Here is a 26,619-nt window from a genome sequence, read left to right on the forward strand (position 1 = left end):
CAACATCGCAGACTTCTCTACTTTCTAATTCAGCTGTTTTTCCATTGCAGCTTTCTATCGTTGCACCTAGACTCTCTCATCCAGAGTAACTTGTGAGCAGGTTAAGATCTTGCTTGAAGGTTAACAATTTTTTATTAAATTCTTTTAGAGCCTCCTCTACTTTTCTTTTTGTCAGGGTGCAGGCATTTTTTTTTTCTATGAGTTGTGACTTCCAAAAAGTTGGCTGACTAACCAGAGACAGGATATTTATGTTGCACTTTATTTCTGCCAGCTGCCATTGTTTAGTCATTATTGTACTGTACATGTTTTTTTTGTACTCCACACCATGGAACCATGATTTCAAGTCAATAAAAGTCTGAATCTGAAAAAAGAGAATCGAAACAGCAAAGACAGAGAGTCAGTAATAGGGGCCATGTCTGAAAAATGCTGGATTTCCCCATAATGAAACCGATAACATCTTTTTCTTTCAAACACCACATCCTCACTCTGTCAAACAGGCTTTCTGTTTGGTTGGGGTTTAGGAGTGCTTTCCCTTGTTCATGAACATTGCAAATAGGGGAAGCTTTGGTGGAAACCTCCACTGTGTTGTCTAATAATAGGACAGCTTCTTTAATTCTAATACTTTTAAAATATGTTTTATGGGTTGCAAGGTCCTAGATGCACACAAAGTAATCTGCCAGAGTTGGACCAGTTTGTTGTTTCACATGAGACATTTCTCTCCGTTCTCTCTGTGTTCAGTTATAAAAAAGGTACATACTGGAAAGACACATAGTGCAATGCATCAATCAGAATTTAACATTTAAATCAGAATCTGATTACAGATGTGGGGCTGTTTGCGTCTGCTGCCACTGTCACTCAAATCTGATCACACAACACCCACACTGTCTTGATGAAGCTGACTGTTCTCTTAATAGATAATGACTAACTTTAATTGTTTCTTATTTAGACATGAATATTCATTGTTACTGAGAATAAATTAAAGATTTGGGACCAGATTTTTAGGGGCTTTCAAATGATTTCACCATTTTCAAATCATGCAAGAATATACTTGTATATAATATACATATATGTGCTACATGAAGTAACAAAATGGGAAGAAAGGTGGTTTTAGACCAAGTCTGCTCCTCCTCTGTGTGTGTTTCTGCTCTGCAGCATATTAGAAGGTGTTAATATAAATTCCTGAGTCATCATTACCTCATCACACAGCGATACTTTGGCCTGGCATCACAGAACCGACCTGTTGGAGGACCTGCTGATGCATATTAATTCAAAGTCTGTCACCTGTTTGTTATGCAAATTGTTCATTATAATGCCACCATTCTTATGCCCATCATGGCCAAATGTTAATCACGAAATGTGCCATTGTGCTCTGAGGCTTCATTTGAATCCATTAACCTAACGGGAACACCTTTAGTTGCCCTTACATCCTTCAACTTCTTGTCTCTGTGTCAGTGCAGCAAGTTGGTGCATTGATGATAATAGAGCTGGACTGGGTTTAATTACTATTTAACCACACTGTGTCCCAGCAGGTTAGAAGCTCAGCATAGTGACGACAACCTGAGCAGAGAGACCCATCTCTCTCCAGCAGCAAGGAGGGGAAAGGAATAAATTGGGATGCTTGGCACAGGCCTAGAGGCTCAGTCTCATTTTTTCGATCGCTTGTCTGCTGTAGAGGCTCACGCTTGTCTAGCACACTGTGCAAGTCTGCAAAGTGAGGAAGGCTGCACAACTTTAAGACTCCAACACTGAGACATCTGTATGCTGATTGGTACGGCTCGCCAGCAAAATATGAATTAGGCAGTGAAATGCGCGTGTTTGTTTGTCCATATGTTCCTGGAATAATAAACTAAATATCTGAGGCCTGGATGTGTTTATGTACTTATGTGCCCTCTTAAAACAGTGCAATGCAGTTTCATATTCCTAAAATATTACATTGTTGTATATCTTGCAAACACAAAATAAAAGTGCCTTACTGTAACCTAAGCTTTTGATAACAGAGCAGCTTGTGTGATGCAGCTTTTAAGGAGCAAAAAAGTGCATTACAAAGGTATTGTGTGACTATTTCCTGTGCGTGTGTGTGTGTGTGCGTGTGCGTGTGCGTGTGTGCGTGTGTGTGTGCGTGTGTGTACTGGATGTTTGTTTGGTCTACTGACCGCAATCATCTGGGCCACATAGCTCTCAGGGCCAGTGTACTCGGTCGGATCCTTCACCCTCACCAGAACTAGGAAGTAAAGGTAGTGCCACATGCTGTGTTCGGATTTGATATGTTCCTCGAAGGACACCGTCTTGTTGTCAAATTTGTCTCTTTCCAACCCTGCAAGAGATTAGCTCTATTTAACAGGAGTTCTTACAAAAATTCTGTCAGTCGTTTGCATACAATATTGGGTGAACCACAAAGGTGTACGCACCACAGATGAAACAGGTGGTTTTCAGGATCTCCTCCTTCCTTTGTTTCTCGCTTCTCAAGTCGGCAAAGGTGTCGATGATTACACCAAAGATGAGGTTAAGAACGATGATGATAACGATGAAGAAGAACAGAAGGTCGTAAATCACGCGGGCCGCAAACAGAGGGTCCTGATATGGAGAAAATGCATAATTTAACTTTCACCATAACTACAAATTTAATTTTGAACTGTTTTTCCTTCACACTTTGAAGGGGCAGGTAGAGCGAGGGAGTTGCAATCTGCAACTTCACCACTAGATGCCACTAATTCCAACAAAACGCAAACCACTTGATTTGTTAATTTTGAAACTGTATTACCTCCTTGGAGGGTCTCCTGAGAATGTCGCCCACACCTCCTCCATTACGTAGGCCGTGGTTCAACACTGTGATTATACACATGAGCAGCGTGTCGCACACCCTCTCTGTCCCATTGTCTTCATCTGTAAACACACAGGACAACATGTGAGAATAGACAGAATAGGACAGAGAATGAAAAATATCAATCAAAATCAAAATGATTATTTCAAGAAATTGTATAACAACAGTCGACAATAAGGGAAAATGTGCAGTATTGGCTCCTAAATATTGACATTTGTGTTACAGCAAGTGAACAGCCAGTGAGCAATCAATATCCTTTAAGCTACAAATGACACAAGATTGGCCTGACATACATAAATGTACAACACTTCTGTTGTTGTAGCTCCTTTTCATCACGTAGTTCTCCTTATTTAATGACTAAGCGCTGAATTTAATTCATACAACCCTCATAAGCACAGCATCCAGTTTTATTATTATTACTAATCTGAATTTAACTGAACTGAATTAAATCCAATTGTGTGAAAGGTTTTAAGAACACTCAAGTTATGGGAAAAAAAACTCAATACAGTCTGACCTAATTAAAAACACGACTTTCACAATAAGGTGGTAATAAAACACCTTTTATCAAAAGCAGATAATGGTGTGACTAAAGATCAAATGGATACCTTTAACTCCCTCGACTCCTCAAATGTGAGAATAAAACAGAAACAAAGAAACAAATTAAAGCTCTATAAACTATGAAGAAATGTACTATATTATTTATGTTACATATGAAATGTGTATATGTACAGTGAATCGGAAATGGCAGGCAAAGCTGGTGAGGACAAAGAGGTGGTGAAGGATGTGGATAAGATCACGTGCATGCTCCTATGGTGCAGGTGATCCATGGAGACGCAGGAGTACAAACAGGAGTGTGAGTCACCGCCTCTGCCTCATCAAGTTTCTTTGTATGCGTGCCTTTGTGTATGTGTGTGTGTTTGAAACAGTGTATGATTGCTAGTGTGCATGTCCCAGTGTGTGCGTTTGTGTGTAAGTAACCTTTCAGGAAGTGACTACTGCTGTAAAGGTCACATATACACCCACACCCCGGTCAAACAACAAAATCTTAAAACTGGTCAACTCAACAGTGACTTTCACAAATGGCAGGATTTAAAGTAAAATAAAATAAAATGTAGGGAAATAAAATAAAATAAATTTAATAAAACAAAATGTAATGTAATTTAATTTAATTTGGTTTAAAAACTAAATTAATTTCATTTAAAAACTTACCAGGAACAGATTTAGATGTTGAAACAGGGCAGCTGTCTTTCATACATGAGTCGCCAACTCCTTTATTACTCAATAAATCCTCTTTTCCTTTTCACAGAAAAAAAAAGAGAAAGGGAAAATGTGTAGTCGATTAATGATAACTGCACACAGAATTTAAAAAATGAAAGAAGACGGTTATATTGTGGTCTGGCATTAAAACTCCTTCCAACTAATTCTCATCAGGGCCGGTAAAATCGGCAAGAAAGATATAGTCAGACATTATGTAAACTGAGGCAGCAGCTGCTGGGTGGGCGGTGAAGTGTTGCTGAAAAAACCTGAACAAATCATTTGCACATCGGCAAAGCCCTGAGCAGCAGTGGAGCTGTACTTGAGTGTGATCAGCTCAGGCAGACAGGCAGAAGGAGAACTGTACACCTGGGTCAGAGTGTCACTAAAAGGGCCTTCTTCCTTGACGGGCTGGAGGACAGAAGGCAGGGCTGGGAGACAAGAGCCAGAAGAAGAAAAAGATAAAGAAGAGAGGAGGGGACAGGTGGGGCTGAGACTGGGGGGCGCAGGGGTCACTGCCCAGAGGCAGCAAGCAGTGTGGACAGGCTGCTCCTCAGCTTTGATGGAGCTCCGGTTGTGCCTCGGCTCACCCAAAAGCTAACAGATAGACAGGCGTGAGCCCAGCTGGTTACATAATCCACCACTGCTCTGCTGTGTCTGCTGTGCTCTATCCAGTAAAACACAGGATGGCGCGGCCACCAGGTTATGCAACAGGTGCACATGTGCTAGCAGGTTGTCTCCCTGACCATCAGTGCACTGTGTCGGAGCTAATTCAAACTCCCACGCTTTACACAGTGTTTTAAAAACGTGTCTGGGTATGTATATGCAGTACACTGTACATATTCTACAATTCTTTATGCATGGATGCAAATGATGATTTACAATTTTTATTGAGAAACTGAGTAATCCAAAAAGGTAAAAAAAAAATAAAAAAAATACACACAATACAGTTACATTCAATATGGTGGATCAACGTATGACAGTAAAACCAAGTTGGGTAATGAATTTATTCTGGGTCAAAGAATGCTTTTGGTGACTGTCCTGACGGTTCAGAGGTTATTTTTAACAATGTTGAAGTGTATGATATATACAGTATATAGAGCTACCGACTGCTGGGCCTGCCAGTTATCTTTTATATTGCTTTGAAACTCATTAACTTTTAGGATGTGCAATCTCTAGATTATTGATAAGTTCAGACCAGAAAAAAGAACACACAGACAACACAGAGATTTACGAGAGTAGTGTAAAAGAGTGCAGGTTAGGTCATGAAGCAGTTACAGCATAAAACAAATAAGTTTAAAGTTACAAGAATTAAAAAAAAAAAGAAAACTAGTATTTTAGAGATATTTGATAAAGCATACACCTGACAGGGAATGAGGGGGGAAAGATGAAAGATTACATGCAATAAAGGTTCTTACCCAGACTCAAACCAGGATATTGCAATTACAGGACACCAGGATGCCTCGTAATAACAGACTTTTATTTTGCCAAGACAGGAGTCAAGTTACACGGCCTGGGCCCTCAATGTGCATGGCACAGTAAAATGTGTGTTTTAAGTTAAGTTCTGACCTGGTGCAGGAAGGCGGTCCACCTCCAAGCGGAAGTCGTCCTTGAGGAAGAGGAAGCCAATGATAGAGAAGAAGTAGACAAGAAAGATGGCCAACACAGCTGTCAGAATAATAGAGCGACCATTCCTCGTCACACTTTTAATCACGTTGAGCAGCGTCTCCTCTCGGATCAGCAGGTCGAACAACTATGGAGGGAGATCAACATCAGTGAGACATTAGCAAAATTGATTAATTCGGAAGAACTGTTCTTGCACAGTCAGAGTGCTTGTCTCTAAAGTGCTACGCTGATCAATCAGTCACAATGTAATGCAAACAAAATATGTTAAGAGACTTCTTACCATTAAGCTGTAGAAGAACTCGTGCACGCAGAGGCCCAGGACGCAGATGATGGCATAAGCCAAATGGAAGAAAAAGAGCATGTCCATAACAACTGCTTTATAGCCTCGAGTGAACGTCCCCTGGTTGCCCACAAAACTCACAAGAAAGATTAACTTGTTGAACAGCTGAAAGAGAATAAAAGAAGACTCAGGTATGAAAAAGAAGGCTTTGATGTCTGAAGAGAAAAGAGTGCACATGTCCCTCAACAGCACTGGGTCAAATCTTCCATTACTTACATTGACAGTGCCGAGCAACAACAGAGCAGGACCCAGGCCCATAGTGTAGATGGCACGTAGAATGAGGGAGACCAGGAAGAACAGGATGCCCCACGGCTTTGGTAAGACAGGAAGTAATGTGGTGAACACCCCCAATGCCACCCACAGTAAGATATTCCAGAATGGGGACAAGGTTCCTGCACAGAAGAATAAAGCATCAATCAAGGCACCACACACCAATTCTCTGAAACATTGTGGCATTTCTCTAATGAATTATTCACCGGAGCTAATAGCTTAACTTAGCACAACAAAGTCAGAGGCGACACTTTAAAATGTCAAACAGTGGTCCGTAGGGAGGGACCAGGGCAACTTCTTCTTCAGGTCGCTCTCTAAACCACTGAAGTGAAGCTCACGATTCATTAGGAAACTGCAGTGTTCTGATCATTAACTGATAAAAGAGACTTTCAGGAAAATACTCATGTTCATGTTTCAGTGAGGCTTAAACCCTTTGATCAGACTATGCCTATTACTTTTGTAAACTTTTGATTTGTGACTGATGATGTCTGACAATGTGATTCATTAAAGAAAAGAGAGATGCATGTAAAGTGGGAGAGTAGGAGAAAATATAAACAGCGGACCTAGCTTCTGATTGGACCTCAGAGTGAAGTTGGGTGGAGCTATGCAGGAATTTACATCTCAACATACCAATAAAGATAATTAAAGTCTAAGTTGTCTGACCTCCAGGTGCAACTAGAGCATGATTTCAATGAAGCACATTTTGTCCGATCAGGCAAATAAGGGAAAACACCTGTGTGGGGGGATTGTGTGTGTGTGTGTGTGTGTGTGTGTGTGTGTGTGTGTGTGTGTGTGTGTGTGTGTGTGTGTGTGTGTGTGTGTGTGTGTGTGTGTAGGAGCTTTAAATAAATACAACCTCAGGTGACATAGGACAGCTGTTCAGAAAAACAATTGGTCTTTTCACTGTAAATTTTGACTTGTGATAGCTCAGGTGTTAAGTAATAACATTAACAATGGCACTGTTCTGTTCAAGCGTCCCAGTAAGTCCTGACAGTGTGATATCAGGACCAACAGAGGAACAGAATTCAGCCATTGTTAACTTTATTACGCACACTTGTGTTTTTCCTACTGTGACATATCAAAGGTTTTAATAGTCAACACATTTTAGTTTTGGCCACAGACCAAGTACATCATTGCAGTCATTTATTTGACTTTTTCTAAATTTGCTAGGATATAAAATAGTCAGTGATCCTTCTTTGGAACGTAAGAAAATAATATCTGTTTGTGTTTCACAATTTGTTTTTGGTTGAATAATACTGATGATTAATTGTGTTTACATTTGAATTGAATAGATAAGGCAGTGTTTAATTAAAATGAAGTGGTTATATTTTTCATCTGTGACTTCTTTGTTAAGTTTATTAGATCTTATTCAAGCAACAACTGCTATGACCCATCAAACAGCCAAGACTCGGTGGCTGGTTTCCACATGGCTGTACTGAATATTTGATGGTAATTTTAAAAGTTGAAATGGAATTTAAATGTGCTCAACATTTATATTGTCATATCTACATCAGATTTTAAAACATGTATAAGCTTAGATGTAGTTCAAAAATGGAAAATCATTTTGGGGAAAGTCGATCTATCACCAAGACAAGGAAAAGAATACATGGGTTTGAGAAAGTACGAGACTTATTCAGAGAAGAAGTTACAGCTCTAACAAGCATGAACAATGTCTGTCTGTCTATCAGAACCCAGACTAGCTCTAGCTTCACCACATGACCAGGACAGGTTGGATCCATGCTCACATCTGTAATTCATTCTCGAGTCAGTTTATTGTTTATTGTAACTTGTAGCAATGAAAAAAACAAAAAAATTAAAAAATTCTTACCCTCATCTCCATCATCACCAAAGGGGTAAAAAACAGCCACAGCGATGTTGAGCAGACAGGCCAGGTAAAAGGAGATGCTCCCCCAAAGAGAGATGTGGCGTGAGAACCAGAACAGAGCCTTATTTTCTGCACGAACACAACAGGAAGCATGAGTACATGGACCCAAACTCAGCATACAAACACACAAAGCTGCTGTAGGCCCTTCAATTTATTCTGGAATAACAATAACAGGATACTCTGGGTGATAATCATCATTTACCCTGCTGCAGCCTGCTTCTGCTGCCACCATCATTATTTTCCAAGAGCTGGATTCGGAATGTAAAGACTTACTGCGGATCTTCTTCTGCCACCTCATCTCATTGTAGAGGTTGCCAAACTGCTGGAAGAAGTCGTTAACCTTGCTGCCCTGGTCGTCTCTCTCGGTGGTGGTGAACACGCGCATCTTGGACTCCTCGGTGAGGTACTCGCAGATGTTGGGGACCGGAAACACGATCTGCTCCATGGTGCGGTCGTGACGCACAATCTGGCAAACAGAGATCCAGTAAATGCTCATTACAGGTTTATAGAAAAATGCAATTTGCTTGTTGGATAAAGTTTTAAAATTCAGAGGATAAATTGATGAGGTGTACCTCTATCTGAGCTGTGTGATTAGCATAGTAACGAAGGGCGTCGTCCTTCTCATTGTCGGTGTCCACCCCTGATGCCGACCCCAGCACCGACCCTGGCCTCAAGCTCTGCTGCAGGATCTTACTGTGTCGGGCCAGCTAGGATCCAAAATCATAATTAATTTAATTAATTAACTTACATGGCACTCAAAGAAGGAACTTACACTGGACTTGAAGGAAAAGATTTCTATCAATCCGAAAGCCTTAAAATAATAATGGTAATGGTAATGTGATTGACCCTGAGGGGAAATTCTTCTCTCATCCTGCTTATGATTCCCAAATCTAATCTCAACACAACCATCTTGCGACACAGTGATTTATCAGACAACTTAATGAGAATAAAAACAAGACAATGCAACTTGACAAGACAATAAAGAAGACAGAGGAGCAAAAAAGCCAAATAATGGAGAAATTAACATACTCGCTAACAGGATACAAAGACAAGACTTTACGTGAAGACAATTATGTTACTTATCTATATTTCCACTCTCAGTCCTATGTATATAGTTTTGTTAGGTAATATCAGATGCTTAAACCTGACATGATAGCAAACAGTTGCTTTTATACATCCAGCAAACAATGAAGCAACATTATTATTCATTTGGAGTCTGGCAGATGTTTCTGGCCACCTGGTGAATATAAGTCCAATATTCACGCTGTTTGAGCTCTGTTTTGGTCTCTACCAACTCCTGAGGGAAATACATGGTGCTAAACGCTACCTTATCTTCACCAGCTAGTATTTAATTGTGTCCGTCTGCCGTTTGGGAAGGAGCAAGTAATAAAAACAGCTGCCTGCTGCAGCCGAAAATGGAGCAATGTAAGCAGTGACAAAATATTGCCTTAAATATGTGCCACAGTGCCACAGGAGGAAATTATAAAGGAGAACAATAACAATAGAAATAGTCGTTGTGTCACAGTGAAATATAATGGACACCGAAGTTTGATGAGTTTTGTTTTTCTTCCTTTCTTCTTTTTAAAATTCTTTCAACCTAATATATAAACTATAAACCTCATGGTCACCATTAAAAAAATATTTACAAAACTTTACTTCTGCATTTTTATGATCTACTGTTTATGATTCTTTCATTTATTTAGTTACTCATTATTTATTTATCACAGACACCAATTGCAATGAATGGCAGCTGCCCTGAGGAGCAAATACCAGATAATGTCTTCAATAAGATACTTAGTTAAGCTCATCTCTAAGTTTGTGTGTCATCTGTTGATCTGTGTGTGCGTGCGCTTGTGTTTTCACTTTCTAGGGTTAAAAAAAAAACACAGTCCAACAGTAAAAAAAAAAAAAAACAACCCTTCCTTGTCATGATGAAACTAGTCTGTTAGGTTGGACAAAAATACCCTGTTTGACACATAAGAGGCAGAAGTGAAAACCCGCTAGACTCCGTCTGCCCTCTCCAACTGACATAAACTGAGAAAGGCAGACACACGCAAGATGCACACACACATGCACACTACAACTACTTTTTTTTTTAATGGCACAACACACTAATTTCACTTCTTTACTGTTGATACTCTGGACCAGGCAAACCACATTTGTTTAGTAATACAGTGACTACCGCCTGCTTCAATGAACACCCACGTCTGCAGAACCAGTGTCACATCCTGAAAGCTAATTTTAGAAAACTGGCAGAGCAACGAGTTCATAAAAGAGCAGTCTTCCATCATTTAGCACTGAGGACACACTCCGATAGAAGCATGCATGTGGACACACACGCACGCACGCCAACTAGCACAGTGCACGGCCGTGATGTCAGCAGAAGGTCAGACAGACATAGAAAGAGGAAACACAGTAATGCCTCTGTTCAGACAAAAACAAGCTCAGGCATTTTTATTACCTGGTGAGCCAGAATGTAAATGTTGTGTCCGACATCTTTGGGCTTGATCTTGTCTCCAACGTTGTCCTCACCCTCATCACTCTCCAGACCCTGGGCGTAGGCTTCCTTCATTACATCCACCTGATGCACAAAAGTTATGTAAGGTTATTGCTACTTCCAGTGTATTCACTTGAAAACTGATTTTACATGGGACCTAGCTATACGTGCCGACACACACACACTTACCAGTTCAGTAGGTCTCATCTTGTAGAGAATTTTCTCTGCGTTCTCGCTGTCATGGCGGCTCTCCATGATGGCCAGTAGGAGCTTGGAGGCGTTGTTCTACAACATAAGGCTTCACCAGTGAGCTTTTACATTTTGATGTAGACACTGCAAAACTAAGTAATTAAGAAATCAATGACTTGACGGATGCAATTTTTTTTTAGCACAATCAAACCATTTGATTGCTATAATTTTCCTTATGAGTTGTAAGATTGAAAACCTCAGCAGTCAAACAGCTGGACATAATGTGTAGCACAATAATTGGCAACAATAATTGGCCATCAAAGAAATATGGAAAGAAGAAGAAGAAAAATATGGCTCCAATTACTCAATAAAGCATTACTTTTTTTGCCATAGCTTTTTCTGGGGAACTGTTAAGAGTGCCTCCAGTTGTCTTGTCCTAAGCCTCTAGCACTAAAGTAAATTATTACTTTAAATCTTTAAATTTATACTAATGGTTACAGCCAGCATTAAAAGCGAGCGGCCTCTCAAGGCTTTCAGAGACACCTGCCGCTCACCTTGAGCCCCAGCACCAGGTCCAGCCGATTCTTCCCCAGGGGGTTGATGGAGTTGACAATTAGTGCTATAATAATGTCAATGCCATTTGACTCATGCCTGGCTATGCAGGTCTGGAAAAAAGAGGAGTATGGTTAGAGTGACAGTGAGTGAGTCAACAACAAAATTAATTCAAATTCACAGAGAACAGAATAGTGTGATATGTAATATGTAATATTAAACCACAGCTGAAACATCAGTGCTGTGCATATTGAAGCCAACTGATGGTTTGATGATTCATCTGAGTTTTTAAAAGTCGGTTTAAATGACCCCTGCTTCAAATGTAATGCTTGCTAAATTCATTTTTCTTCTGGGTTTGATTTTATGACAACATAGGTCATGAATGTACGATTCAAATGTCTGATGTTGAAAATCCACAATATGTTCACTAAAATAGACTGTCAATCTTAAGCAAATATGAAGTCTCTGCAAGTTTATTTTGATTACAAATTGGCCTATGACTTCCTGGAAAAACTTAAACCGACATGTATGCTTACTGCTCAGTAGTAATGCTTAACAAACATACACAATGTACAGTAGCACATAGCCTTTGAGTTAACAAAGACAAAATTCATGCTATAATATCAATATGTAGGATACATAATCCTGTTTAATACTTAAATATATTAGCTATACTATAAGGTATATACTAATCTACATAAACAAACAAGGGATCATCACAGAGAACATTAGCTATTTCTATAATTATTCTTGATGCCTGCCACAGGGTTGGATTCAGTCAGTTTCCCCTTGAAATCAATGGAATCAGATGGTAGAAACACTACCTCTTTTGTCCAAAGGGGTCGCCAGAATCAAAGTCAATCAAAGTTCCTTGTAATGGCTTTAATTATTCACTAAACTAAACTTACCATGAACTCTAAACTAACCAATTCTTCCCCCTACCTGGTTTTCATGGCAGGGACCCTGGCAGTATTCTGTGATGGTTTCCAGGGTTTGGCGAACCAGGTCCACATTACTCTCATTTATATAAAGGCCCAGCAGCCCGAGGCCTCCAGTGGTGCTTCCACAAATGCAGTCCAAGAACTGAAGAGTCTCACAAACCAGATTGTAGTTGGTCTTGTTGTTCTGGTTGCGCAGAAAGTTCTGGATTCAGAGCAGAAAAACAACAGCAGTCAATTTAACAGCCTTTGCACTTCAAGATTCTTACTCTCAATCACAAAGAGGGACCAGTACCTGCAGGTCTGAATTATGGTTTTCACAGAGCAGCTGCAGGTAACGTAGGATTGGTTTCATGATGGTGATGGCTGGGCTCATTTGAGTTTCTTCTAAAGCCTCTTCGGCCCCGATTATCTCACTGTTCTGGCCGAGACCTTCAAGGTCAGGATCCAGCTCCTTTCTGAAGGCACAGAAGGCCTTTGAGGTCACTGTGGAGGCCTCCTTCAGTTGCCCTCGCATGTCCTCCCTCATATGAAGCCCAGAGTCTTTCCCTAGAGCAGAGCAGGTATAGAGAGGTACAAAAACAATTCACTGTTTAATTATTGGACAGAACAACAACAAGTTTGTCGGAAATATGCTATAGGTTATGATCAATGGTAGCCTGCACCATGACCTTCTAGACATATTTTTTAAAAAGATTCAGACCCCCCTTGATGAGCAGGAAACTATCGAGTGGGGTTCTGTAGCATGAAAGTACCCGATCTTGATACAATGGCCTTTTGATAGGCTTGTGATGTGGGCCGTCACATGGCCTCTGACATGTGACTGCAGGAACTGGGAACAACAGTCTGCACAGAGGTCAGCGGAGCAACCAAGATCATTCAGAATTTATCCTCCGCTATTGTTTAAACTAAAGGCCGAGCTGAACTTGACATGACCACACATACAAGAAAAAGGTTCTGAAGTTTATATTTTAGCTTATTTTGTAGCTTTGACTCAGTCCAGGCCTGTTTCTATGGAAATGCTCGGCTCTGCTCAGGAGATGACCCCATGAGATGGTTCACTTTACATAAACCCTACTCTATAAACCTTACTTACTTTACTTTCGGCTTTGTTTTGACAGCACAGAAAGGTTCAATTTTACTATTTATCATTTCAAATACATCATTGCTTGACTGTACCTTTCTTGGACCTGATGCTACTGACGTCAGTGTCTTCGTCCCTTTTCCTGCAGCTGAGCTCAAACATATTGACGGACACGGTGGCTCGGATCTCTTGCTGGGCCAAACGCATGCGGTCGTAGAAAACCTTGAAGAACCTCTCTGACTTCTTCTGCTTGTACAGTTGGTTATAGAAGGAGTTCTGAAAGGGAGGAGGCAGAGTAGTAATAAATATAAATATAAATCTGGATCTGTGAGGTGTGTGAGTTTCAGCTGATCAACAGGCACAGAAAAAAAAGGATCTGAGAATCTGTGTCGCCCACCTGTATTTGGGTGTTTCCGCCCTGGAGAAGGGCAATGCCCAGCAGGATGCTTTCCTCAAACACCCGGTCGTTCTTGGTGTTGACGATGAGATCAATCACCAGCTCTGATGCGCCAACATTGTCCAAGAGACACTGGATCTCCACCATACTGCTGCCTGGCTTGTCAGAGTCCAGCACGGGAGAACCTACTGCAGAGACTGTATATTAACATTTGACATAATTGTGCTCTTAACCAGATAACTGCACATTACTGATAATTTTTTATTCTAATCTAGCTATATTTGGGCATAATTAATGTGTGTTTATATATATGTATATTTATGTGGTGGTTAAGGAATCGTTTTGGTCAGATTAAAAAGTGTCAGCAATTGTCAAACAACACTTCTCCTAAGAAGCAGAGTGCTGTCATGTTAGCGGCTGTTGTTTCCTCTGCAGTGAGTAGTTATTGCTGTGTCTACTGGGTTTATTTGGGGTTCTCAGTACCTCCAGATGACGGCTTGACAAAGCCGCCAGATGAGCTGCTTCCACTCCCAAGCTCTGACTTGGAGAGAAGCTTTTGATTTCCAAAGTAGCGTGTGAGGAGAATCTTTCTCAACTCCTTCCCCTGTGGAGACAGAAATCATGATGTTAAATCCATATCACAGTCTGAGAGAGTACTAGCCTCAAACCAGGAAATTCACATTTTAACACATTTTGAGAAAAGTAGCACTTTGTGAGCCACAAACATAAAAATAACATCACAATGAAGGACACGTTAAAAAAAGTTCCCATCCAAGAGAACATTTGTGGTGAGGTGCATTCACTGTAATGAAATTCATCCAATCCTTCAAACAAGAGGGCTGAGCAGATTTCATCTTACACCTAATAGGAATGATCACTGTCATCCCATGATGCATTTCTTTCTTGATGTGAGCGGTGGCTTCCAGGATGATAATGCTCTTATCAACAAAGAAATTGGAGCCTCTCATTGAGGAGCATGACAATAATAGTATTGTCCAATAACAGGATCTGTAACTGAGCATTCATGAAAGATTTGAAGCTGGCAGCCAGGACATAGAAAAAGTTAAGCTAACCTATTTTCATCTTAGGTTTGTTGTAATTACTGGATGTGTCAATGCTGAAATCTTTTATATTCATGTTCTTCTTTATTCTATTTCTTTTTTCTTTATGCTGTCGTGAACATGAGACCATTACAGTTTGATGTCATTGTGAGTGGACAAAGAGCAGTAAATGAACATGAACTCTGTCAAATAAAAAATAAATGCACATACATCATAGACACAGAAGCACTGTAGTGAAAACTAATTTGTGTGACATGATGTTGTATGTATAAGCACAAAAACAATGCATTACACAACACCAGTTTGCTTCTAGCTACACATTTATCCAAAGACTATATTTATTTTTATTTCCATCTCTCACAAACATCTCTGCGTGTCTCTTGTGACATTTGACGCAGACAAGCAGAAATAAGATTAAAGGATTCATGGAGATAATCTCCCTGCGGTGGTTGTGTAATCGAAGTGCGAGAGTGATTGACAGGTGGATGACTTGGCATTGTGCTCATCGCCACCTATATATTTATTGTGGAAAAGCAGGGAGCGATGGATGGATGCCATATAAAGAATGTATGGACACTAAAAGGTGGTCAGCATCAGTTTCTATGGCAACCTAACAACTCAAAATGGCACCTCTCCACCATCATTATTGATCATCAGAGTGGAGGGATGGATGAATAGATGGACAAACAAATTGATTGAAGGGTGGAGCAAAAAGATGAATGAACTAGCGAGCCACCTGTAGTTTCCATGGAAACATGTTAGTAGGACAATCAGACTTCCCATTTCCGGAGATATAGGTGGTGGACACAATAACAGAAACACATGAAAATACTGGAGCTCTGCAGTAAATGCGGTTTTGATGAAGGTCAAACTGTGGTGGTACGGAGGCGTTTCAATTCCATTATGATTGTTTAGGCTGTAGTTAGCTGGGAAGCAAATTACTGCTGAAGCAATTAGTCAGTTCATCAATTTAGTCAATCAACAGAATGTTAATTGCCAGCAATTTTAATGTGACTAAGCATTAAATCATTTAGTCGTTTATCAAGTAAAAATGAGAAAACATCTTTTGGCTCCAGCTTCACAGATTTGACTATTTTCTCTCTTTTTTTTGTTTGCTGTTTGAATTGACAAAATAATAGACCTGAAGATGTCATCTTGGCCACTAGAAACATTAAGAAATAGAACACTAGAAACACTAGACATTTTATAAACAATTTTTTTGTTAGCCTTTATTTAACCAGATTTGTCCCATTGAGATTAATCAATTTATTGACTAATCAAAAATGTTCTGGTCAGATTAATCAATAACGACAATCCATTGTTCCTCTCAGTTAATGCAGTTTATCTGTTTGGTAAACACTAAGTCAAGTTTTTAACCTTTTCTATTTTTTACATTTCATAATGTTTATGCAGTGTTAGCAACTGTCGCTATCTGGCCTCTCTGTCCCTCTGCAAGTTCCCTTATTGTGGTTGTCACACTTCTATTAAAGCTGACACATACTGCTAATTGGTATTCAGCTAAATATGACTCATTTGTGTCGCCTTTGCAAGCGTTGTTTACAATAGTTGCTGCTCACAGTAAATTTCTGGTGCATTGCAAACACTGCAAAACCGGAATGTGAAACTGAATTATCAAACAGAAATAATGGCCACTATTGATGGTATATTTTCAACAACCCTCCAAACGGCTCCCTTCAAAAAAAGACCAGATCAATATTTTGACAGTGAGAGATCACACAAATGAGGCACCTCCGTACCTCGCCACAAAGGCTGCCCAGGTACAGTCCAGCTGAAGAGCCTCAGACTAAGTGCACTGAAGAGTGAAGATATGGAACGAGCACGTGTAGCTGATGCTCCCTGTGTCAGTAAACACTCCATCTCATCTGCAGTCAGCAGAGACACTTGTCTGCCTGCACTGTCTGGCTGAAAGTCACACACACACACACACACACACACACACACACACACACACACACACACACACACACACACACACACACACACACACACACACACACACACACACACACACACACACACACACACACACACACACACACACACACACACACACACTTCTTGAACTGAAGGTGAGCACCCATTGAGCTAGCCTCTCTTATTTCCAGCAATGCACACATATTCTCAGTGCAACTAAAAACTCAGCACTGCACTTTATAAGCTATTCCAATGCACGTTCTTTGATTGCAGATTGAATCATGTTTGACTCAACATTTCCCCTTTTCTGACTGAGGACGTGTTGGTTTTGCGCTACTCTCAAACACTAGTGAAAGAAGCGCTCTGGTGGGGGAAGTTGAAATGGGTGACAGGTTTGTGCTCTTGTTCGCCTCCCTTCTGGGTGATGCAGTCTGCTGGCTAGGTCTGCAGAGAGAGAGTAGAGGAGAGGGGAGGCAGGATGGCGGTAGAGGAGAGTCAGCCCAGCCTGACTCATCTACTTGCTGCTGCATTGACGAGAAAAAACTCCAGTCAGGTGATGTAAGAGCCACGAGAAAGAGAGAGAGATAGAAATAGAGGTAGAAGAATTGACAGAAGTAAGAGGAGGAAGGAGGGAGGGTGAGGAGGGGGGGAGGAGAGGAACAAACAAAACCTAGCGAGGAGCAGACAGTCGTGGTGTTTTAAAATGTGCACCGGCACGCCACACTGCGGCTCTGGTGTCCAAGCTGAGGATGAGCTGCCGATCCCCAGCTCCGGCATCCTCGCACCTCCCTTTTCACCCCCTCCCTCCTCCAGCCACCGCGCAGCTCTGCTGTCTGCAGATCTCTCCGACTCCGGAGAGATGCATGGAGAAAAAGACAAAGACAACAGCCTGCCCTATGCTTCTTTAGGTGGTCTGAAAACTCACACAGGCAGCAGCGGAGGGCAGCACCAGCTGTGAACAAAGACAGACAGTGCCAGGAACGGGCGGGGGGAGGCTTGAGCCGCTCAGGTCAGACAAGGGCGATTATAGAAGAGACTCAGGCCACAGAGGAGAAAAATGTTACCCAAACAAGGTTCAGAACAGGAGGGCTAATAGTTTTCTTTTCTGAGTTAGTTTCGCCCACAACAGAAACCTGAGCGGACTCTGGGTGTGTGTCTTTTGTAAACAGTGGGGAACACTGGTCAAATACACTGTGACACAGTACAAGAGTTTCCCCACGGGCCGTGTCAGGGCTAAACAACAACTTTACCATCAGGAAGCAACCTTTAGGTCCCCGCAGTAACTGACACTCTATCTTGTATTGTTGTTGTTACTAGCACATGATACTAAAACTCAAACTGAAACTCAATCTGAACATGTACAGTATAAAATGATGTTGCATGTTATCTAATAAAGATTCCAGCTGTCTCTAAGGAGTCACTGAGCAGGACTGTAGGGAAAATGAAAAGCTTGGAGCCTTGAGTAATATAATACATATCCATATCAATGTGTTTTGCAAGGCTTTCTCACCAACTGGGTTATTTCATGAATAGGACAAACTCAGGAAATCAACACACATACAGTCACATTATCCTGCTTAGTGCTGACACTTTGGGAACATGAAGTGGGAGAGTGAAGACAGATGTGGGCAGGGCTGTAGCTACCATTCAGGACAATCATGTCATTTGTATTTTTATTTTTGGAGTTTAGATTTTTCACTTAAAAACATTTTTCAGTGTTTTTAGACAAACTTTTTTTTTTTTTTTTTTTTTAAGTATTTTTTGGGGCTTGTATTGCCTTTATGATAGAGACAGCTGAAGATAGGCAGGACAGGGGGACAGAGAGAGGGGATGACACGCAGCAAAGGGCCGCAGGTCGGATTCAAACCCTGGGCTGCTGCAGCAAGGACTCAGCCTCGGTACATGGGTCGCCAGCTCTACCCACTGAGCTAACCGGGCGCCCGACAAACCTTTTTTTAATGACTGAGAAAGAGGACTTTAAAATGGCAATGAGGCATTCACATTTTGAAATAAAGTTGGTTACACTTTACTAAGCAGACCATAATTTCCAATAATTTCTAAGGGAGTTCTTAAATTTCCTGGAAATAAGTATGTAATCTGCTACTAATTATAGAAGACAGGGAAAAAGTTCATGTTGATTTCAGGAATTTTCTTGAAAGAACTGCTCTATTTGAACAATAGAGCAGGTGCGGTGGGGTTGGCTTTGGCTGACGACCACATGATTTCTAAAACTCTGACTGTGACAATTTAGTTGCATCTTGGAACATTTTTTGGAGACAGGGATACTAAATGTTATAACTGGGAGCTCCAATGCGACTTGCAAATATGCTTTTTATCATCGTGTAAAAAACTGGGGGAACGAGAATTGCCGTGTGTGCGTTAGTGGTGTAAATAGTATGCATGCAAACCATGGACTAATCACATAATTTACCAATCATAGTGTGAAACTGTTCTGTTTCAAATATTTTTTTATATGTTTTTTAAACAGCAAATGGTTATTTCTGTAAATTATCATCAGCATTTGTCAGTAATACAGTTAAGATGGAAAAAATATTGGGTGTTACATGTCGATTAAACTGATGCTCATAAATCTTGTGCTGGTGCTCCTAAAATCTTCATTAGGTATCACCAGTGTTACTAGTGGAAAGAGTTAGTCTAGAGCCCTATACAGGTGGAGTAAGAGTTGGAGATATATGCTGCTACTGTTAATCCTGGAGTGAATTATTATTAATGCCCTGGGCTGTGCTATGTTAGGTGATGGTGTTCGATATAGGTAGAGTTAGGCAGACAGAACCATTTCTAATACATCTCTGCTCTCTTCTGTAGGACCCACAGTCACTACAGATGGCTCTGCTGCTTTGTACACAGGGCCAACAGTCTGCCATGGTACAGCCATCCATCCATTCATTATCTAATACCAGTTATCCTTTGCAGGGTCGTGGGGGGCTGGAGCCGATCCCAACCTACACTGGGCGAGCAGTGGGTTACACCATGGACAGGTCGCCAGTTGTTTATCTCAATGTGTCAGCCCTGTGATGAGCTGGTAGATGGTAGATGCATCTGATAAAAAGACACACTCGTGCACGGAGACATGCATCATGTGCCGTCATTTACAATGTTTTCAAGCTGCAATTCCACAGCACATAAAATGCTTTTACCCAACAAACAAGCACATCAGCAAAACAAATTAAGCCCACATGTGAGAGCAATTGGTGAGACTGCTTCAGCGAAATACAAGACCAGCAGGGTAAACAAGCATTCAGAAAAAGGCCAACTGTTAGCCCGTCGGTTCACTGTGGAAGTGTTACATGTGATTCACTAACATTGTTAAGTGCTTATCTTGGTTGTTAGGGAGACTGTAATGTTGAAGATGTTAGCTGACAAGATACAAGCGAGGCCTGTTTAGCATTTATACATGGCGGACAAGATACAAGAAACACCAATAAAATAGATTGAAAAAAATTTTGCTCTAGTCTTGGATTTTAGCCATGTTTGTGGCAAGTGTTAGCCTGTCAGTATGTTGGTCAACCACTTTGGTTCAGAGATAAATATCTCAACAACCAATTAATGGATGAATTCAATGAATTAAATCGATTAATATCCCCCTAAAGAAGGAATTTTAATAATTCAGGTACCTAACCTTTTATCTAGTTCTATGTAAAAAAAATGTATTTGCCAAATACCTGCAAAATAATGACATTCCCATCAGCCTCAGCTGTATTTGTGTTTAGTGCTAATTAGCAAATAGTGTTAGCAATTTAGGATTGTTATTCTGGCCATGTTAGTATGGTGGTGATATTTTTATAAATGCGCTACCACAGCAACAAAAGGGAACTTAGAGAGAGGCCGAAAGGTCAGAAAGCTGTTACCAAAATTGCTAGTGCATCATTTACAAACATTACCAAATTATGTAATGTGGGCAAGTCTCAAACTGATGATGACAGTATGTGTCAAATGCAGGAAAACTGTGTTGGTTAAGAGGAACAATGGTCACAAGTCAACACTGATGAACACTGACTTAAAGACACCAAACGGGATATTTAATGAATTTCACTATAAAACAACACCCTCAGAAATGACCGCCTTGGACAGTATCAAGAAAGATCTATTGTACGTAATTCTGAGGTGTTTCTATTACTTGATGATTACTTGATAATGTGCGTTAGGCATTAGCAAAACTGAAAGCTAGAAGCAACCATTCCAAACACAAGTTGCAATTCATATGATTCATCCTGTCGCCTGTCATGTGCCTCCCTGAGCACAAGAGACCTAACACACATGCAATCAGATTCAAATAACACGCTATGAACTGTGTCAAAACACTGTTCACAATGACAATTAATCTCATTCATAGTGGCCCTAAAGTCAAGGCCTTTTGCATTTTTACAAGTGATTTTTACAGGACGTCTCTTTCATCCGTGGCTTGGAGCTAAAAGAGTTCGGCAGACACCGTGCTCCTGGTTTGAAGGTATTTCCACACAGGGTACACAGACTTCCTGTGCCCAGTCACAGCCAGACCAGACAGACAAACAACATGTGCTAATCCTTCATTGCCATGGAAACCAAAACATAATACTCCTCTCACAGAGACACCTGACTGACGGATCTGGGGAAGTGAAGGATAGAGCAAGGAAATTAGGAAGGAAGGAAGGATGGACCGACCACAAACTTTAATAGTAATACATGATGAACAGATTTCCACACTGACATTACATAGACATGATTTGATGCAGACAGGGCCCAGATTTAGGTTCTACCTTTCCTAACTCCAACTTTCTGACTTGACTCAGAATGCTGTGTCAACCTGAATCCAGCCAAAGGTCAAACTACACAAAGGTATCCATGAGCTCACCCAGCTCTCTGCCTGCCTGCGTGACTAGCTCCCTGTGGATGAACCTAAGCCATGTTCCACTACTCCCATGAGAAGACAAAACAAACAGGGAAAACCCTGCAATGAGCTCACGCAGGGACAGCCAGTGTGGCACTGCATGCCTGGGAGTTTTTTTGTGTGTGTGTGTGTGTGTGTGTGTGTGTGTGTGTGTGTGTGTGTGTGTGTGTGTGCGCACGCGTGTGCATGTGTGTTTGTGTCTGAGCAAAGCTTTCCGTCTACATGCGTCCGTGTGATGTGCTTAGCATTGAGAGGGTGGTAATCTGTAAATCTGCTTTGCCTTGGGCAGGTGGTGTGAAACTTGGCAAGCAAGAAAGAAAGCGAGTGAGAGAGGGACGGGACGGGACGAGAAAGACGGACAGAGACAGTGTGTGAATGACAGGAATGAGTGTGAAAGAGAGGGAGGAAAGAGAGTGAGAGTGGTTTATATTACATAACTGGCTTTTTCAATCCTCTGTAAACAAGAAGACACGCTTACGTGCACGTACACATGACTGCACATTACATACATATTCATGCGCTCAGAGCAAATATCTAATAACAACCCAAATATACACAAGTTTAAAAAAAACACTTGAGCTGCTGTGATTAAAGGATAAGTCTGGTGATATTCAATATTTTCTAATTGTCATCTAATCTACAAAGACAATAAAACCCAACAATGAATTGATCCTGTTATCAAGTATACATTTTTGTCCAAACACTATAAAATAAACTGGTTGACATGTTCCTTTATTCTCAATAACATACAGAGATTACTGTAGTTCATTTTAAGTTTATGCATATTGAGTCAATTTTGCCCAGAACATATACAGTACCTTAAATATACATTCTATGGAAATATATTGGTGGCATTTCTTAAGTATTTTGTGGGGCATTTGTCACTTTATTCAAAAGGTGGATGCTAGAGAGGTGACAGGAACCGAAAGATAAGAGGTGTGATATGCAATCAAACTGGGGACTTTGCAATCATAGTACATTGTATGCATCTTAGTGACTAAGGCCACTGTGATGCTCTGTCCTGGTTAATGTTCTTGAGCCTGACAACATACGTCATCCTGGTGCTTTAAATACTTAGTAGTGCATCAAACATGTATTAATGATGTATGTATTAATTAGGTGAAAATAGTCCCCAACAAATGAATTATTCATTCATGTATGAGTAACATTTGTGGAAAAACTACAGTGCCCAGATGATTTAAGACATTGCATAGCCTTTCTTTAAAAATCAAACTAAATATTTGTGACCAACTTTTAAAGATTTACGTCTTCAGTAGCAACAAATGCGCTCGCAGTTGAGTATTGCAGACAGGGAGGGGAAGTTGGAAAGTATTGATAGATGGACTGATGCATTACTGGCCTGGTTTTTCATTGGATTTGACCATCAGAAAAGTATAGATAAAGCCAGCCTTATCTTTTAAGAGCCAAAGTGCTTGAGAAGAGATAACATTTAAGAAGTCTACAATGGTATTTTCTGCATTTGCCGTGTAATGTAATGTAATGTAATATATGTATACAGTATCAGTATGCATGAAACATTCTTTCAAGTTTTTTCCCCCCGAAAAGCCTCCCCCACCCGAGACATCTTGAGGGCAAGTGGGGAACGCAAACATTTATAAAACTGCCCTTATCTGACAGCCAAAACAAGTGAAGTGCAGCAGTAAGAGCCAACACATCTCTAAACTGTGACTGCTGCAGACCTTCCCCCGCTGCCCAACCAGTGCTCCTGGCATGACCCAGGCAAACAGAGAGCAGGGGCCAGGGTGGGACTGGAGGGAAGAGAGATAGAAAAATAACTCGGGCGGGCAGACTGAATGCGATAGACTGAGACAAAGCGTGGAGGGGGCAAAGGAGAAAGAGAGAGGCAGCGAGCGGACAGAAGAGTGAGAGTAAGGAGGGAGGGAGGGAGGGAGAACGTGATGGTCCACGTGACGCTGGCTCAGCCACTGCAGGCTGTTACGTAAGCGCACCCCCTGCCCTGTCTCCTCATGGACTGAGCAGACTCGCTTCTCTCCAATCCCTCACCCTGCAGCCGCTGCCCACTTTTTTTTTTCCCTTCCACTCACATGGCTCCTCACATGGCTGCTTCCCTCCCTCGCTCCCCTCCCCTCCCCTCCCTCCCTCCCTCGCTCGCTCCCCTCCCTCCCTCCCTCCCTCCCTCGATCACTCTCCCTCCATCTCTTTCTCTCACTCTCCTCCACCCACTCATTGCACCCCAGGGGAGCCACCAACCTCTGCTGCCTATGCTGTCACTCTGTCTCTCTCTCTCTCTCCCCTTCTGTTTTTTGTCTGTCTGCCTCTCCTTCTCTCATTATTTCCATCAATCGTTTCTCTCTCTCTCCCTCCCTCTCTCCCTCTCTCTCTCTCTCCTGTGCAGTGAGGCTGCAGCTCCACGCTCAGGGCTACAGGGATATGACAAAGAGAGGCCACAAATACATGCTTGAGCACACTCATGCACACCTACACAAACTGACATTTCACATATCGTTACCGCACTGTCTGGCTTCTCGAATGCGCTGAGCCGCTTTTAAAAAGTGACTGTTTTTCCACTTTGAATTCCTCTGATCTTGTTCCACACAACACACAACTGTTGAATAATTTGCCTTTCGAAAAACAGCTTGGCTGACTGACACAAGATGCAAACACAAATAGGGAAAACAAAACTCTGACTCCTCAAGCAGCTGTAAGTGACACTGGCTGACATGTACTATATTGAGCAAGGTAGTCTTGGCTGTATTACTAATGCAATTACACTGAAGGAGAGGGTAAAGGCACATACATACACTCTATTTCAACAAATTATGTTCTGGTGCAACAAAAACAGCCTTGAGTAGGATAGCACTGTCAGCCAGAAATTATCATGCTTGCATGAAATCCCACACGGTCAGAGGACAGCCACACATGCTCTCTCCCAATTTACGTCAGAACGTTTAGTACAATAAACTGAGTTCCAAGCCATGCACAACAATGACTCTTCTTATGCACACTGATTAGAGTTTTGACTGGAGCAGAACATTTTCTATTGTCTGAATTACACAACTTCACCTCCTCTCACCACGTAGCTGGAAAAAAACTCTCCTAAAACCATCCGAAGGTGATCACACACCTGACCTTTTTTGTACTTTGGCCTTCCCACTCCATCCCCTTGGTGTGCACAAACACACACACACACACACACACACACACACACACACACACACACACACACACACACACACACACACACACACACACACACACACACACACACACACACACACACACACACACACACACACACACACACACACACACACACACACACGTCTACCAACTCTTATCATTCACTTTGCAAGGCCTCTGGCTGAGAGGGGGTGCAGCAGAAGACAGGCTCCTGCACCCTCCTCACTCGCTGCAGTATTGATTTGTTTGTTCAGTGCTTGCCCCCCTCCTCCTCCTCCTGCTCCCCCTCCCCCTCCTTCCCTTACTTCCTCCCTCCTATTCTCCCTCTCAGTGTGAGTGTGTCCTCAAGTGCCTCCCTGCCTTATGTAACATAGAAAGACCCACAGCATACTGATGAAGGGGAGTCTGGGCTCTGGGCCGACAGACCTGGGAGAAAACAAGGACTACACTGCACTGCTGATAGGAGAACAGCATTGCTGACACTTGAAGACAGGTTTAAATCCACACCAAACTTTTAGATAATGTTACCTAACTAATGTCTTTTTAATGTAATAGTAAGAGATTCAGAGGTTATAACGATTTTCTTGTAGAATCATATATATGTGTACATATAAAAGTGACTAATAACTTAATGAAAACCATGTTTCAGCGACATACTCCCATATATGGGGTCAAGTACTCACAGAGTCCTCAAAGCATTCCTTCTTGTCCAGCATCTCTCGGAGTGTCTGCAGGATCTTGATACACAGCTTCTCCTCTTTGTCCATAAGCTTCTTGGTGTGTTTGATCAGTCTGACAGAGTGACAAAACAAGTGCTTTATCATTTACAGCTGTGTCCTGCTAATGCAGTCACTGGCTCACAGGTAAAACAAAGCAATACATTATTGATCAACACAGGTGAAATCTACTTTTCTGCTGTACGGGGAGGTCAGACAGCAGCAACAGAGTAACAGCACCCCTGGAGGTTTCATGATGTATCTATTTTTTATGAAATATTGAATATATTAGTTTCAGTAGTCCACTGACCAGAGATAAGTAAATTAACTTTTTTCTTTATATACACCACTCAGTCACAACATTATGAGCACTGACAGGTGAAGTGAATAACACTGATTATCTGGTTATCATGGCACCTGTCAATGGGTGAGATATATTAGGCAGCAAGTGAATATTTTGTCCTTAAATTTGTTGTGTTAGAAGCAGGAAAATGGGCAGCGTGAGGATTTGAGTGACTTTGACAAGGGCCAGATTGTGATGGCTAGACGACTGGGTCAGAGCATCTTCAAAATTGCAGCTCTTGTGGGGTTTTCCCAGTCTGCAGTGTTCAGTACCTATCAAAAGTGGTTCAAGGATGGAAAAGCGATGAACCGGAGACAGGGTCATGGGTGGCCACGGCTCAATGATGCACGTGGGGAGTGAAGGCTGGCCCGTGTGGTCCAATCAAACAGACAAGCTACTGTAGCTCAAACTGCTGAAAAAGTTAACTTTGCAGTTTGTTGTGTATGGGCCTGCGTAGCTGCAGACCAGTCAGGGTGCCCAGGTAGTCCTAATGCTATGGCTGATTGGTGTATTTACTATTGTTCATTTCAAAACGCTGGTCTTTGTAATGTTGCTAATTGAATTTTTTTATCTTATCTAATCTTTAAGTTAACATACTGAATGTCAGCAATGTCTTCTAAGAAAAACCCCATGGTGGAAGCATGAATTTAAATAAAGATAA

At 41.4% G+C, this 26,619-nt stretch overlaps 1 protein-coding gene across 2 annotated transcripts in view; it reads right to left on the bottom strand.

The window, feature by feature from the left end:
- The window catches only part of itpr2 (inositol 1,4,5-trisphosphate receptor, type 2), a 57,696-nt gene that overhangs the window by 7,306 nt on the left and 23,771 nt on the right, over nt 1-26,619 (bottom strand). Inside the window, exons 37-55 of one of the 2 annotated variants that reach the window (XM_051382768.1) lie at nt 25,583-25,691; nt 14,337-14,457; nt 13,854-14,038; nt 13,552-13,732; nt 12,668-12,921; nt 12,377-12,577; nt 11,437-11,547; nt 10,883-10,978; nt 10,658-10,777; nt 8,769-8,903; nt 8,470-8,662; nt 8,140-8,265; nt 6,258-6,433; nt 5,982-6,146; nt 5,645-5,828; nt 4,031-4,117; nt 2,762-2,883; nt 2,409-2,574; nt 2,154-2,314 (exon numbers count right to left, since the gene is read on the bottom strand). In XM_051382768.1, the coding sequence (XP_051238728.1) occupies nt 2,154-2,314; nt 2,409-2,574; nt 2,762-2,883; nt 4,031-4,117; nt 5,645-5,828; nt 5,982-6,146; nt 6,258-6,433; nt 8,140-8,265; nt 8,470-8,662; nt 8,769-8,903; nt 10,658-10,777; nt 10,883-10,978; nt 11,437-11,547; nt 12,377-12,577; nt 12,668-12,921; nt 13,552-13,732; nt 13,854-14,038; nt 14,337-14,457; nt 25,583-25,691 (2,893 nt within the window). Of the gene's footprint in view, nt 1-2,153; nt 2,315-2,408; nt 2,575-2,761; nt 2,884-4,030; nt 4,118-5,644; nt 5,829-5,981; nt 6,147-6,257; nt 6,434-8,139; nt 8,266-8,469; nt 8,663-8,768; nt 8,904-10,657; nt 10,778-10,882; nt 10,979-11,436; nt 11,548-12,376; nt 12,578-12,667; nt 12,922-13,551; nt 13,733-13,853; nt 14,042-14,336; nt 14,458-25,582; nt 25,692-26,619 lie in introns of both variants that reach the window. The other variant, XM_051382767.1, reaches the window with a different exon arrangement.

This window comes from Dicentrarchus labrax, unplaced genomic scaffold (genome assembly GCF_905237075.1).
Source record: "Dicentrarchus labrax unplaced genomic scaffold, dlabrax2021, whole genome shotgun sequence".
In the NCBI taxonomy this organism is placed as follows: Eukaryota; Metazoa; Chordata; class Actinopteri; family Moronidae; genus Dicentrarchus; species Dicentrarchus labrax.